The sequence below is a fragment of the Meleagris gallopavo genome, chromosome 11, assembly GCF_000146605.3.
Source record: "Meleagris gallopavo isolate NT-WF06-2002-E0010 breed Aviagen turkey brand Nicholas breeding stock chromosome 11, Turkey_5.1, whole genome shotgun sequence".
In the NCBI taxonomy this organism is placed as follows: domain Eukaryota; kingdom Metazoa; phylum Chordata; class Aves; order Galliformes; family Phasianidae; genus Meleagris; species Meleagris gallopavo.
The window spans coordinates 7,810,159-7,826,921 of record NC_015021.2 but is presented as its reverse complement, the minus strand read 5'-3'; the positions used below and the strand labels follow the sequence as shown (position 1 = coordinate 7,826,921).

At 36.5% G+C, this 16,763-nt stretch overlaps 1 protein-coding gene across 1 annotated transcript; it reads right to left on the bottom strand.

Moving 5' to 3' along the window:
• Positions 1 to 2,256: 2,256 nt before the first annotated feature.
• Positions 2,257 to 16,559, bottom strand: LOC100546360 (calsyntenin-2). The gene is made up of 9 exons (XM_031555074.1): positions 16,514 to 16,559; positions 15,801 to 15,967; positions 12,339 to 12,487; positions 10,745 to 10,959; positions 7,945 to 8,115; positions 7,242 to 7,387; positions 5,914 to 6,037; positions 4,242 to 4,426; positions 2,257 to 3,617 (listed from the first exon to the last, which is right to left on the bottom strand). Exons 1-9 carry the CDS (start codon positions 16,557 to 16,559, stop codon positions 3,414 to 3,416), a joined length of 1,407 nt encoding a protein of 468 aa, XP_031410934.1. The 3' UTR covers positions 2,257 to 3,413.
• Positions 16,560 to 16,763: the final 204 nt, after the last annotated feature.

The window sequence follows — 16,763 nt, the reverse complement described above, 5'->3', positions numbered from 1 at the left end:
AAGATGTCATGAACCCTGTATGTCTATTTCTAATTTGAAATGGTAGTAGATTTTAAGATTGATCTTGAAAATTGAGCCTGTTTAGTTCTCTTTGCAGAGATAGATAAAATGACCATAGAGCAGGTGGAAGTGAAAACAAAATGTGAGCTAGTGATCACAAAACTGAACTTAGGCAGTATATTAATGTATATAACAGTATATCACTGTCTTAAATTTGCATTTGCAGCTTTTCTTTTTTAGATTAGAATTTCAACGCTTCAAAAGCATTCATTGGTATGGTATCATTTTATATCTATGTAGTCACAGATTCTGGGTGTTGTATTACAAGTACAGCTTCAGAGTTGGTTTTTGGATGCACTTGCTTATTATTACTATAAAAAGCCACTTTTTTTGTGCCTTGATAGCTCTTCAAAACTTGCAACTGGACTTAGGATAAAGAGTACGTCGCAGTTGTCATTCCAGAGTTTGCAGTGTAAACACATCTTTTTGGAGACAAAAGGTGAGATTTATTTGGCTTTTGATGGGGCAGGGGAGAGGACAGAAGGGGTGCCTGTGTATGTATGCATGTATATGTTCTGGTTTAGTTTTAAGCAAGTAGTTTACATAAAAAAAATCATGGCAGGGAAGTAATAATATTTAAAGTAATTCAAACTTATATTTGTGTTATTCTAGTACTAGGTTATTGCTTATAAAGTCACTGCTGTGAAATCAATACAAATATTTTAACTGTAAGGTCAAACTTGTGAAGTAGCTCATTCTTACTAATGTTTTCTGTTCCTCTGAATGAAAAATGCTGCATAACTCACCGCCATGGTTACTCTAAAATGTGTATGGGGATACACTTGAGTTTTCTGAGTATTTTGTTGCAAACCAAATTTATGTGATAATACCCATTCCTGTGTTAGTTTGCTTAAGTCTAAAAAGCTAAGTTTATTTAGAGTAGAGAAAATACTTCCTATTGGCTTTTTGTATAATGTTCCAGCATGACCTGAAAAGATTTGCTTCCAGTGACAAAAGGATAAAAATCCATTAGCTGGACAGACACAAGCACATAAATCAACGAAAGGCTATTGATAATATTGTAAATTGCTGTTTTCAACTTGCTTTAACATTTGCATTGATAACAATAACAATCAGGAAAAACAGACATTAAAAACAATCTAAATAAAGTCCAGTTTTAAATATGAAATTGATATTTAAACATCTATTTTAATTTTAAATCTCCTTTCTTTTTCTGAGCAGAAAGCTTTGCTGAGAAATGTGCTGATAACAAGTATCATGAAGGGCCTGCTTCATGTCACTAATAAAAGTAACAAACACTACGGAATGATGTAGGGCATTAGGATGTAGTAATGTAATTTTTTTTGTGCAGGTTTCGCTCTCTATAAATAGATACTGTAGCCCATTTTATATGATCTTTATTCCTGCAGATATATTTTATGTATCTAGGCTCAATTCTTCACATACTCTTTTAATTCCTATGAGAATCTAGAACAAGAATGAAATGGGACTGCATGTGTAAGAAAACTTCTATACTGCCAGTCTTAAACAACAAAAATGAGCACTAAAATCTCTAATTTTAAAATATATCAAAGTTTTTTTCATTTACTTTCTCATGATTAAACTGCACTATCCTGTTGTGGTCAATCTTTTCCTACAGCTATTAGATGAATGCAGAAATTGATTTAAAAAGTCCATCACCAACTAGAAACCCCAGAATACATTCTCTAAATTCCAAGACCTGCAGGAGCTGCTGCTAATAATGTTGATGTATGTGAGTACCTTCAAGATCTCTCAGGTTACTCTTTGCAGGATGAGTTATCATACATAGGTGCTCAGGAACATCCTATTAAGTCAAGACCAACTGCTTGTTTTTTTGGGAGAGAGAAGAGGACATAGCTCATTTTAAATAGCAAATTACAAAACTCAGTAATGAAAGAGTACAAAAAAAAAAAAAAAAGGGGAACTATTTTAGGAGAAAAGCAGAAAAGCCACTAGGCAGCATTCACTTTCATGCCATTTTGGTTTTTATGCAGTAGAACAGTTATCCTAGCAAGTGCTGCATTACTTGGTATGCAGAACATTTGAAGATAGATTATTAAGGAAAGGGGACAGAAAACACACCACAAAGACTTACCAACACATTGTACGTAGCTTTTGTTTTTCTCTTCTAACAGTGTATAAGAAAAATATGCTGTGTCACCATAACTAAAATACTCTCTCAATCTCTTACGAGTTTTTTTCAACTTCTTTTGGTTCCAGGTAGGTTTTAGTTATCCTAGTTCTATTTTATAAAACCTTTTCTTAACAATAATGGCTTCAGGAAGAAGAAATAAGGGAGAATTATGAGCCCAACAGTGGGCTGACAGGTGTGTTGTCACTTTCTGATGTGTCACTCAGGGTGGGGTAACGGCATACTTTTCTATAGAATAAAGCCAGACAGGAATTGCTGCTGGCACTCAACAAAGCAGAAGGGAACATTTTCCTCATTAAAAAATCACTGTTTAAATCCCAATTGTACATATCCATGGTATAATGAAATCGCTTATTTTCCACTATTTCAGTAAGGTACTGCAGCAAGCTAATGATTTTACAAGATGGTTAAAGCATCGATTTGCTGCAGATTGTTCAATCCATAACTAATGAGTAGCTGTACAGGTTTTCAGTATATCAATTCAATTAGAATTTTCTGTTTAAGATCATTTTATTTGTGGACATAGAAAGATTTATTTTTTTTTCCCCTGGTAACCTTCAGCATTCACCTTCTTCAGCTTCTATGCATGGGTTGGATAAAATCCCTCTCTTCATGGTTCAGACAGCATTCTTGAAAAATACACCGTCCATTTCTACACAGGCATACATGCATCTCAAATATATTCCCTTGTAGAAGATAATATCCAAGAAGGCAGGAAGAGACAATGAATGGAATTTAGTCTCTGTCACCTGTAGCACTAAAACTCTGCTAATTTGAAGTGGGATTATATTATGTTACACCTGTAAATGTGTGAAGCCAAAGGGCAGCAGCTACATTATTTTGGAGCCACACAGGTAATTCTTCATAACAAGCTGAAATCTCTCCTGTATGGAAAAAATAGCAAAGACAAAAAAACTGTGGACTGAGTGACAACACTTTTGTCACAGACTTGAGGTACAAAAAGAGGAAATTGAACCCTATGCTTGCTATCAGATTAAGTTCTAGATTACTTTAGAACTGGCAATGCCAGTATGATTGTACCATGTGTTCTCCAGCCTTTATAGGAAAAGGGTCAGTTCTATCATTATCAATTACTACAACAAGATTATTTTAGGCAAAACAGTTACAGGCAAGCAGTTCAAAACCTGTCAATGAATTCATAGACTGAAAAAAACATTGTATTGGTGGTTACAAAAGGAGCAATGTGGCTCGAGGGCTGTTAGTATGGCAGTGTTGAATCATCCCACTCCAACTGCTCTTGCCTAGTGAGATTCTGCTTGCCTCTCTTTTGGACAGTCGCTTCCTCCTCATCCTCCTCATCCTCCTCCTCTTCACTTTCATCCGATTCAGCACTGGTCGTATCTTCCTCTTCATCTTCTTCCTCTTCACTCTCCTCTTCTGCCCGGTGAGGCTTTTCATATTTCTACAGTACATTCAAAGAAATGAGAGGCTGACAATAGAAGATAAGTCCCTTCTGGCTAGCCAGGGGCTACGAAAGTATGAACCCTTATTGCACATCATTTGAAAATGCTAATGTGCTGGAAAACATTTGCTTTTTGTCATTATGTGATTATTAGATATACTACAGATCAGTAGCAAATATAACAAGAATGGAATATTAATAAGTGATACTTTTGGTTTTTTTTAGTCAAGCTGACAAAATTTAACCCCTCAATGTCAGTTTTCCTGAATTGCTGATCATTTCCCCTCCTTTAATTGTATTAATATTTACAAAGTAACTACTTCATCTTGGGTGCCTGGAGTGCAAAGACGAATAGAAGAAGTTATGTTGCACCCAAGAGTGCTGCACCATATATTTAGCAGTTATTTCTGACAATAAAAAAATATTAAGTGCTCAATTATATATTATCATGGTATGCAGATCTCAAAATTGAGTGGGGGTCCTGACTGTCCGTACAGACAACTGTTCTGCCAAGCCTTATTAAATGTACACAAAAAGAGGCTTTAAACTTGCAGCTAAGAACTTACAGCCCCAACAGTAACTCCTGGTATTAACACAATACACTACTATGTTTCAGTAACTTACCTCCATGGGGTTGACAGTAATAGTCAGAGCAGAATCGTCCCAATCCATTTCATTTTCCTTACTGCTTTCACTGTCTGTAGAGCTGTGCTGCTGGGCTGCCCGAATTCTGTGGACTCCCACAGCTGTGATGAAAATGAGCACACTCACACAGATCACAATTACGACAGTAGCCACACTTGGAACAACTGAAACAAAAAGTGGAAAAGGCAACACGTTTATAGCAACAGACCAAACTGCCCACAAAACACTGAATACATTGTCTATTTTTTACTCCTTGGTACCTATTCCTCTGCCATCTGTCTGGGACTGCAGAGGTGGTGAAGTGCCCACTTTCCAGGGCAGAGCATATACAATAATAAGTATTGCAAATCTTAACTGAAAAGTTACTATGCCTAATTTTCGTTCTTTAATTCACTTCATTACAGAAGACAAGCAGTCAGTTCAGAATCAATTAGTTTTAAAACAAACGTTTCTGCAGTTTCATTTTACCTGCATGTTGTCTCCTTCTGACTACAGGTAAATGAACCTTTAACATGAGCTGTGAAAAAAATATATCTATCTCCACAGTTGTATTTTGGAAGGTTTCAAACACTCGTACTGGGATTTCCATTGCCAAAAAATAATACAAAGCATTGCTGCACTGTTGCCTGTGTCACAGTCTTTCTAGAAGACTCTTGAGGATTCAAGACATTTTTCCTTGCTGTTCTATTGCACTCTGAGAAGCCTCCATCTCCAGCTAGTCACTGAAAGACATCTCTCCACACTACTCTTATGTTATCAGCTCCATAGTGGTACAGGTTAGTGGAGATGTAATTTTGCTACCTAGGTACTGAAGTTCCAGGAGCTACAGTAGTTCTGCACCCCATTTTGCTGCCTTGCCTGTAAGACTGGAACTCTGAAATCAGAACAAGATGAAAGAAGAAAAAGAAAGAAGTACTTTGCAATAGTTGGTTTCGCAATAGCAATTAACAAAAAAAAACCCCTAACATTAACATAACACTCTAGAACTACCTATGCTTATTCATCTTTATTCTTTACATACTTGCTTACTGTTCAGTAAAAGAATTCAGAATCCAGCTTTCAGACAGATAGATAGCTTTGTCCTGAGTTTAGCTTTACTCAGAAGGCTTCTTGAATATGTATTTTAACTTATACAGCTCAAATGTTTAGTTCAAATTCTGGATTTAATAAATACTAATGCACTCTGTGCATCACTGGGAACAATTCTCTGCAGAGAGCTCCAGACTGAGGCCTGGACAGCAGCCAGCAGCACTGCCGGATTATTTCTTTAAAAATATTACAAAAATCATTTCGTTTTGCCTAGGAAAGGATAGGCAGAAACAGAGATGCCATAGTAATACAGATGTAAAACAACAATATCCTTCACACCATTCAATACTATAAACAAGACACCCTGTTGAATAGATTGAACCAGAGTACTTAGCCTTTAATGTAGACTTCAAAAAGAATACCAGTTTTAGTACTAAGTACATCATCAGAAAGAGAAAACAGCGTAACAGCTTTCTGTCATAAAGGTGCCATGATCAATGTCAGGTTTCACAAGATATAACTGAAGAATTTCAAGACTTCATTTGTTGATTAGGCTGAATCATAAAGGACATACCAACATAACAGAATCATTATGGAAAGTCACTGTAGAGGCATCACATACCTGAGCTGTGAACAGTACTTATGCTTTCCTCTGGATGGTGGACTGACTGAAGAAAGTGTGGCTGTACTATCACATGGTTTACATGGTCCATATAGTTGGAGTTGGTGCTGTGTAGAATATTAACCTGGCACAAGAGAAGAGATCAGATATTCTATCAGATATTCTTCTACACACACACAATATATACTATATTGTATTAAGAAGTTCATCAGAAGATAGGAATATTAGTATATAAACCTTGTAGACTTAATTCCTAAGCATTAGTGGTCCATCAGCTACAGGTGAAGTGGCACAGAATGTAAACTCTTTTTATTGATTTACCTGTATGGATAACTAGTGTACTTTTTTTCTTCTTCCTTTCTCGCTCTGCTGCTGAACTTATAGATGCTCCCATAAAGTTATTAGCAAAAACTCTGAAGTCAGTGTCATGGCTGCAGAATGCTAAGGTAAGAAGCATTTTCAACAAAACTTAAACACATACTTTTGTTCAAAACAAATTACAAAATTTTGAGCCTGTTGCTAAGGTCTTGCACTTCAGTAGTTACTTGTTACCTGGATTCTAGGTTGGATAAGCAATTTCTTCAGCATCAGTACAGGTCTCCTGTTGAGATGCATCAGCAGCCATTTTCTGTCCCTGAGCCAATGTGAGGCACTGGACTTACTTAGTACCAGCAGAAATAACCTCAAAAGAGGTATCCAAATTTTCTTGTAGTGACTGACCATATATGGGTAGTATGAAAGATTAAGTCCATCCTATGCATTCAATATCTATCTACTAACTTTCCTTCTCAAAGAAATCTGAAATCATACAAGTTACCAGCAATAATTTCCATCTGATGGAGAAGATTTTATAAAAATTATTATAACTAGGCATTGCTTGGCAAAACTGGAAAGCTGAACATAGCAGGAAAGAAAAGTGTGACAGGTTAAAAAGCAACTAAGGAAAATAATGAAGCTGCGGTGATTTAATTCGAATATATAGATCTTAAAAACAAATAAACAAAACAAACAAAAAAAACCCAACAACTGTAGGCCATTTTACATGATAATTAGGGTTATGAAAAAACAATGATGACAACCTTATCCTGCAGAAGTCTCTCTGTTACAGGAGTTCAAGACAAGCATTGTCACAATGCATCTGACTAGGCAAACCCACAGAGGAATGAGAAGTAACATTAATCTCCTCTCTGTATAAAACTTTAGAATGCTTCCTGAACTTGATGTGTCAATCATTCTACTGATTTTAAACAAATTAATTGTTGTGAAAGACGGGGCAACTACTCAGCTTCAGTGTTAGAAAAGAAAGGCTTAACTAAAAGACTGCTTACCTCCAGGTTAAACTCATTGCTGGTGTAATGCCCATTCAGCTCAGAGCACTTGATTCTGAACTTTCTTTCAAAGGTGGCAGAAGTGTTCCAGTTACGGTATCGAATCTGCTGAAGAACCTGTTCATAGTTGTGCATGGTGTCCACACCTGAAATGGTGGCAGTGCATTATCAATTGGGGTGCTGTGCAACAAACACCCTGTGCACAGGAGAAATCAAACAGCCACAGAAAATACAGGACTTGGCAACACATCAGATATTCTCTAACAGAGAAAATAGCTTTCTGAATCAAATGTAAGTCTATAATGGAAAAGAATAAATATACCACAAAGATTCAGAATAAACTATTAGGTATGCAGAGGGAAGAAAAACAAAACAAAACAAAAGGCTAGTACTGTGCAGAAGAACTGAGGACCCCCCTCATTCACACATTCCAGCATGATGGTCCTCAATATCTTTGTTAAAGCAAGCAGTGTTGCTTTTTTTCCTTGTTTGGGGAGTAGAGATGAGACAAATTGTGCTTATTCATGGAGGATAATGGATAAACACAACATGCCCAGAAAACAAGAACTAATTACTGCTTTTTGAGACAGTCTCTCCTGAAATACTTCACAGGTAGCACACTCTCAAATTTTGTTGTGCTTTCATTCCAAGAATGTAACTGTTGGTGGGAAGAAATAAGGGAATGCATTGTCTATGAACATACCATAGATTGAATATCCTGCTGTGGAATTGGTGGCATCTAGATGTTTTCCTTGAAGTTCAGTACGATCTAACTCTAAACACTCCTGTTCAGGATCTAGTTCCGCACCACTGACCAAAACATCACAGAAATCCAAGTTGTGGAGCATTTCTTCCAAGACCACTGACTTATTGGCTATGAACACATGGCATACACCACAAAGAGAAAAGAAAAAACAGAATTTTACAATGATGTCTGAATTGTTTTTTGCTCATATTAAGCACAGTACACTTGAAGTAAATCAAGAGAAGCATTTTGCCTGTTCTGATGCTGCAACAATGAAGGTCTAGAAACACATAGTGAGATAGAAGATAAATTTTTCTGTAATTATTTTTCTATAGTAAACTCACGTGGCAACAGGGAAGGCAGAAAACTAAAATTTGATTCTGGAAACAAATTCATGTTAAGAATTCTGCTTTTCAGTATTGATACCAGATTGGTACTACAGATTACAAATATCAAATATATCAATGCATAGATGATTTTCTTAGTTATTCTGTGACCCATAAAGAGACTGCATTATAGAGAACACTATGCCATCTATCTGAAAACATCATGGGATTATCATAAATGGCAAGAGTCTGTATGATATGACATAGAAAAATTAAGTCCTAAAGTGACTAGCCTTCAATAAGTATGATTAAAACAAAAATCTGGAATCACTGTAATAAAAGTAAAATATCAGTGTAATATTTTTATTCTGTGGTAAACATAGCACAAAGGGTCTTAAAAGCTTGCTTAGTCATCACCCTGAAGATACCATAGACAGAGACAGCTGTCTTGGAACTCAATACCCATTTATATAGGTTCATTTTGGAGGGTATGTGGGTAAGTAAAGCATAAGCAGAAAAATCTTACACCCTAGATTCCCAACTCCTTGTACAGTGAATTTGGGGATCTAAACTATACAGCTGGAAACAGTTATAATTTGTACTAAAAACTTCAGAGCCATCTCAAATTTGCAAGGTAGGCAAATCTGAATATTATGAAGCCTGATGAGTTGGACTGTTACTTGGGAAGTTAGAAGATAGCTGAGAGCTGGGTTGCAAAGAAAGAGAAAAGCCTGAACTGCTCAGCTTTGCTGCTCTTGCCACCACCACTGGGTGAACACGAAAGGGAGAGACAGCACTGTCAGTCACACTGGGTCACACTGATTTCTCCACTGAGACAGGACAAGCAGCAACACTTCAGCATTCCAGGGGACCCCTGCAGGTGAAAAAGGCCTCAGAGCCACAGTCATGCTGCTGCCTATGGCAACTGCCTGCTCTGCTTTTGAAGAGAGACCTGACTGGTCCTGTGACTGTGGAATACACGGGGACTACATTTGTCTCTTCAGCCTTGCCTTGCCGTGTGCATCCCTGCTACACTTATGATGATCAAAGTATGTAGCTTCCTAGTAAGAGCAAAAATTGGAATAGCTAGATATGGGTGAAAATTTATGGTTATCTTTGTTATGTTAGGAACTGAGAGGTAGAATTCAGTAATCATTTGCAAAACTGTTATTCCCCAACCCAATTATTATCTATTCATTTTAATTATTATTGGATATAAATAACAGATGGCACATTAGGAAGTACCTGACTTCCCAGCAATTAAACAATAGTATTACTATGTAGAATAGTAATGCTGCTATGTTCCATCTGAAGGTGAGACCTCAGGCTTTTTAAGTTCAGAAGAGGTGCTACAGCCATAATTATGGCAACAATTGTATTTATAAAAATTGGGATATGCAAAACATACAAACTAAACTGGAGGGCACTAGTTCCTAATTCACTGAACAGCTCTGAATATGTCGTAATATTTAGGGACATGGAGTATCATATATGCACTGTCTCTTAAATGAAGGATAATGATCTCTTTTCCACACAGGAATTAATTTGACATACCTTAATTGTATGCAGTTGGTACTGTGATATAATGCACTTCCCAGCCTTCAGAGAATAAATGCAATTTAAGGCATACAAGTAGCATTATTATAGGGAATAGCTTCAGGGAATCCATGCTCCCACACTTGCACATCATTAATGATTTTATTTTTTCAAGAAATGTACGTCCAATGACTGCTTATTCTAGCCCACAAAATATTTACAAAGATGTATCATGTTGTTAGGATTTTCACTTACTCAGCAAAGAATCATCCAAAAGGATGATTCCTTTAGGCAAAGTTTTTAAACCATATTTTTATTTGTAAATATTCACCTAGTGTCAAACAGTAGCACACGTTTTTCAGCATTAGAAAAAACTATCATCGCTGAAAATCACGTTTGTAAATGATTACATTTCTGTTATGTATTGGAAACTGAGTCATAAGAGGACTATGTTACTTACTCAAGTATCATCCAAAAGCCAGTAGCAGAGCTGGAAATGTAAGAACAGACTAAAACTCCAACTAGAGTAAATAAGTACTTTCCACTGTCACAATTAATAAAATCTGGTTACAAAATTTAATGGAAATACTTAGTCAACAGGGTATGTAGAGAAGAGTAGAAAGGAATTACTCTGAAGTAGGCAAGACATGAAATAGAAAGCTGCCTTTTCAGAAGCACATTCTGCATCAATCAGATGAATAAGGATTTGTTCACTTTTTAATCTGTTTAAGTGAATGTCTTCACTACAGTGTGGCTGTTGACTAACGTGGCTTAAAATAATTTGGGCAAAGTGACTTTGTGCTACCTTTTTGCATTACCCTTTCAAAAATGTGACTCATATATAACATTACTCATATTACTGAATAAGCAATAATATTTAAAAGAAACCAACAAACCTCCATCATTTTTTTTTGAATGCTCCATTTTTGTGACGGTGCTGACAATCCTGATGTCAGGCAGCAGAATGACACCTCTTTCACTTTCAAATTGTGCAGCTGGTCTAGAAAAGTGGTCCATCCCACTTATTGTAATCTTGGGCTCATTGGCCTGAAGCACCATTACATATGCATCGATATCTGGGATATTAATGCAGACATCTTCACCAAAACATCTGAAAAATATGTTATTAACTGGATGTAACACACTGCACATCGAAGGTGTGTGGCACTTGCATCGCCTAAACCCACCTGATGCCTCTTATTTTTTTTTTAATTTTATTATTTCAATTAATTCCTTACTTTGACTTTACTGCTGTGTAAGGGCGTGCATCAGTACCACATGTGTCTGTAGACCAGCTAGCAGTAACAGTTCCTTCTATCCCTGCCCAGATTCACAACTACTGAAATTATAAAGAGAGAGTTAAACAAGGATTTTTGTGACAAGCTTTATCTTTAGTAAGGTCTCTGTAAGAATAATATTTTGATATTTAACTGACATTTAACAAAACATAGATAAAAAAATAAAATTAACTGGATGATGACAACTATGTATAGGAAACCTAACTTGAAATTCTCAAAGCGGTATATAGTGAACACAATGGAGTTTCTTGTCATTGTGAATAACAGGGCCTCTAATGACCCGTTTATATTGGATCCATCATGGACATGTTCTGGCATTCCCTAGTTTTTAGTGGGACCTATAATAGCATTTTTGTTTGAATCAGCAGTGTGCTTTTAAGTTAATCTCCGAACACTCTACCTTACAGCATGTTTGCACAGATCATGGACAGCTCTGGGGTGTGCAAGCTGAACTCCATCTCAGTGACACGAAATCAGAAGCTGCTCTCCATAGTGTGGTCAGCCCATAGCACCAGAGTAAACCAAGTAAAGAACTGTACCAAGGGGTTATCTGTCACTAGCTGGGTCTCTCTCAAAACCTGCTCTTAGTACTCTGCCCAACTTCTACTAACGTAGGGGTACGCCTGGGAGCTCAAGAGTGGCAGATGGTTATTACACAGAACTGTAAACATTATTGTGTAGGTTCTGTCACAATTCTGGCATGAAAATGGAAGGACAAAGATTTTTGTTTAACACCAAACACCAGTGCTTCTGCGATGACAGCCACAGAACGATATAGACAGACAAAGACTACTTCAAGCGTAGTTACAAATGCTCTTGCAGCTATATAGTCTGTAAGAACTAATAGGCCTCCTTTAAAAAAATCACAGCTCTGTGTATACTAGAAGAAACTGTAACTATTTTTTAATGATCATTAAAATAGTTATGCAGTAAATGCACACACTCTCCAGTCCAGATTGTATGCTCCAGACTATAAACAGAATGCAAGTCAATTACAATCAAAAGAAAAGTTTCTTATAAGGAAAATATCGAAAGAAAACCACAAAGTAAATCAACACAAAAGTAATTGAAATTCATACTTTTTGCTTAATAACATCAAAATATGATTTTATAAATCCCCTTTTTACTTGTCTGAAGAAAGAAATAATTCATTGAAAATACTTCTAATCAGGTTAGCTGAATTAAAACTTACTGGACTTTAGATGAGACTTTGAGACGTCGTACGCCTGCAGTAGGAAATTGTCTAGAGTTGATGTAAGAGACCTTTCGGAGAGCTCGATTTATATTCTCAATGTCATCTCCTTCCATGACAAGGACTGACTGGGAAGGGTTGAAGTGATACTGGGGGAAATGCATATGATTAGTATTGAAGGTACCAGGTACAGAGTACAAAATAAGACGTTTTTAATGAGTGTTGCTTAGATGTAAGTTTAAAATCTAGTGATTTAAAAAAAACAACAACCCTTAGTTGCTGTTGTTGGCTGAATATATATATTGTTACCTAAAAAATGCTTCAGGTCTATCATCTACATAATATCTTAGTATTTACTGTACTAATTAATTTTACAGTAAATTTATCCAGATTTGCTGTATTTTGCCCAGTATTATCTACTTTGATGATACTAATTCTGCAGCTGTAGATCTGGAAACATAACCTTACTGTTGTTACTATTACTACTATATAATTTTTTTTAGGTCATAGGCATTCCTCATATAAAAATATTGACTTCCACAAGAGCAGTATGCAGAAATATATTTTTCCTGCTTTCTATTTAATTTTACTCTGGACAGTCTTTCTGACATATATTTCAACATGATTGAACAACAACAAAAAAATTACAGTGTTTCCCTCCTACATCTTCATTAATGTCAGACAAAATAAAGGGGATTCTCCTGTCTCTGTCTCATGATCAATAAGGGTGTCATGATTTAAGATGAAACTGCTGCTTGCAGAAAGCCAGCTGCTAACCTGAGCCAACAAACCTTGCAAAGACAGTGGCTATTCTTGTAGCCCTGACTATTCTCTATTCCATTGCACTGAACTCAAAGCAGTTCTGCTGACCAAGATATTTTGCTATTGTATCTGCATAGCAAGCAATTGATTTTTATCTTCAGCATGATTCATCCTGATTTTTTTTTTTTTGGTTCTTTTAATTGGTTCAGCAAACCATCTGCATTGCAGAAAAAGCAGATTAGCTCCCCTAACTTTGTACCCTCCAACTAACAGCGCAGAACACAAAGAAATGCACAGAACACAAGGAGATGCACCTTCCTCTCACATTGCAAGGCTGGATATTGATTATATATATATGAGCATATTCTATTATGTACAGACAATGACTGTCTACACTTCCTTAAAAAGACAGAGGTTAAAAAGTGAGTAAATAGACTATGAGGAACAAAACAAAGTGTAGGTTCTCTGTTGAACAGAACACAGAGGACTGGGTTCAATGCTTGCACAGGGAAGTCATAACGCTCTGAAGGGTATTTTTTTAACAAAGAGTAGTCATGACATGAGTCACAGCCCACATACACTTCTCTTTTCTATCTGTAAAAGAATAAAATGAGCAGAAGGAGACTCTATCTAGCTAGTTAACTTAATAGCTCAGCTGCCAGAACAGCTGGAATGCTGCCAAAGGGATTGGAGAAAGCCCTAGTCTGAGCCATTTTTGTCTTTCTCATTAAAAAAGGCTAAAAATAGCAACAGTTTAGACAGTGTCTCTGAGAGCTGTTACAGATATGTGAAAATGAGGCTGCAGACAGAAAAAGTCCAATGCTGCTGTGTCAGGAGCTGAATTACAGCTACATTGCTCTTTCCTAGGTGGGTGCAAGGGTGAAGTGTGTCCGAAGTGCCCAGCAGAAATTCCTCACAACATCAGTTTGCCAACACTGAATCTGCTAAGTACCATGTAAACAGCTATTATCTTTACAACTGTGAAATATATTTATGTGAGATCATGTATGTTTATGTTTGAACAAGAAAGTATTAATTTTCTGTTGAAGTTCAGGTGCCAACTGTTCCACTTTTATTCCAGCTTCTTTTTGTCTGCACCAGTAAGAAATCCTACCACGATTTATCTCTGACTGCTCCTTTTGTTTTTGCCTCCTGCTGTTACACTGACTGTTGATCTGGCTGAGAAAGTAAAAATGAAAGCAGTAACTTTAAAGAAATACCATGCTTCATCTGTCCTTTGGAAAATGAAAATGTTTTGAAGATTATTGCAAAAAAGAAAAAGGAGGGCAACAATCCTTTCGTTTTCATTACCCTGCTGCTAGAACAGTAAGAAAACCAATCACCTGCACTGGCCAGCAGTGGGAGGCATCCTGGAGTTTTCCAAGTCCATGGAAAAACAGACAATTCAAACACTTAAATTTCAAAATGTGAAAAAAGGGGAGGAATTACTATAGTTTTAAACATCATGCACCAAGTATAAACTTATTTAATTCATGTAAAACCCCAGCAAAAGAACTTACTGACATCCATATCTCAAATTCCAAAAACCCGTAACTGCTCGCTGCATGCATTGCCTATTTAAAATAATTCCTCCTTAACTTTGTACCTTCAATTTATATTTTTACCCTTGTTTTTAGAAACATATTGGTTATAGTATACCACTGTATCTTATCACCCGGACAGATATTGAATTTTATTTTAGGTCAGTCTCCTTTCTGGTAAAACAAAATGTTTAGCTAATGAAATGTAATAAAAGGCACTTCCAGTGCATAATGAAGATCAAGTGTTACAGCCTGCCCTGAAAAACAGATTGCCAAATAACCTGTGCTGTTTCGCTGACTACACCGTCTGCAGCCAAAATATCTTCCCAGATACTTGAATCTGAACCTTCCGAAGATGCTCCTTCAGAAGATGGTATTGTGATTTGTGTACTAGGAAATAGCTTACCTGTGTTACTTTAGGCAGAAGAACACCTATCATCTAACAGGGTCAGTATGGGACATCTTAAAATGAATTTTTATGTAAGCACTGTGGCAATAATAATCAAGATCCTACATGTGTACCCAAAAGAAGAGAAGTTGTCTTAATGAATGCAAAGCTGTCAGGCCACTACATCAATTGATACAGAATTTCTTACTCTGTTCTCCAATCTTAGAAAAAGTGCTAAAGAATCAAGGAAGACAGTATAATATAGTATAATATGGATGATAACAATGCGTATGAAAATGTTTAATTTGAATCTCTTGATTTTTTGTTATCCAGTCTTCCTCTTGGAGTACACTCAGAATTTCTCAGACCACCTACACTGGAACTTCTTTTTGCCCCTAGATGAAAGATATTCCAATTAGATTTTGCATTGCTTTAAAGCTGTTTGAGTTCCAAAGAATTACTAAATTTTGATTTATGTCTACTCCCGTAAGACTGTGAAAATAAGCATGAATGAGAACATGACTTGGCAATTCTTACAGGCTGTGAAATTTCAGCACCTTACTTTCTGAACATCTGCCTTGGTAATAATGGAAGCATTTTGTTCTGTAGCATCATAGCTCTTCTACTGTTCCACTTTTTCTTTTCATGACTTTATGGGAAATTACATTGGTTTTAGGAGCACGCTTGTACTGTGTGTACTCTGCCTTGGTCCCTCCACTTCATAAATCATCTCTAGATTTTTATCAAAGACGATGTCAGTTCATTCCTTACCTTCACTCCTTGGCCAAGACTCTCAAGTGAATTAATATCCAGACCTTCCTTGCAGGCCTGCAAACAGGAAATCACTTTCTGACTCTCAATTTTTCCAGGACGGATAGTAAGACTGGCTAGGCTGCCGTGGAAATACTGAGCAAACCTGGGCTTGGTGACTTCACCTCCTACAAGAAAGAAAATATAAAATGATTATTGTTATCTATACAGAAAACATAAATAATTCACGTTTTTTTAACGTGCACTTAAAGAGCTGAAATCAAGTTTAGCTAATTATTTTTGAAGTTTATTTTATTGTGCTAAGTAGAATTGCTTTGCGGGTTGTTGGATGGTACTAGCAACCTGTCTTTAAGATTCTTATCAGTGCTTACAAAGCTGTGATAACATACTTTGAGACAAAAAATGACTTCCCAAATCTGTGCCCAATGAAGCAGAGCATTTTCAAAAATGAATTAATGAGATTATTAGAGCGATCAAACATGAATTTCAAAACATTATTGAGGCCTTATTTATTTATGCAGAAACTGTATCTGCAAGTTCTCTACAACAAGTTCTCTTACACAGCCTTTATCTTTTCCTTCAAAACCAGCTCTGACAGACCAAGATGTGCTCTGTGTAAACAATGTCTAGGTCTCTAGGAATACGGTATAAATTCAGAGCACTGACTGCACACTAATGTACAGCACTATGCTAAAAGGATTATAGTATCTTACCCAAGCCAGCTCGTTTGGTGCTAGATGAGGTCCCATCACAGTACATTGCATTAGGCCCTCTAGCTATGCTCTATTCATCTTCACTCTATGCAGCTTCAAAGAAAGACTGATCTTTAGGAGTTGTCAATAAAATGTGATTATATAGTGCCTGCAACAGTGATGATACCATCTAAATTACTCTTGGGATATTTAATGATTTACTCACTCTCCTCTAAGATAGTTTTTCCTGCAAGCGTTAGCTGAATTGGTG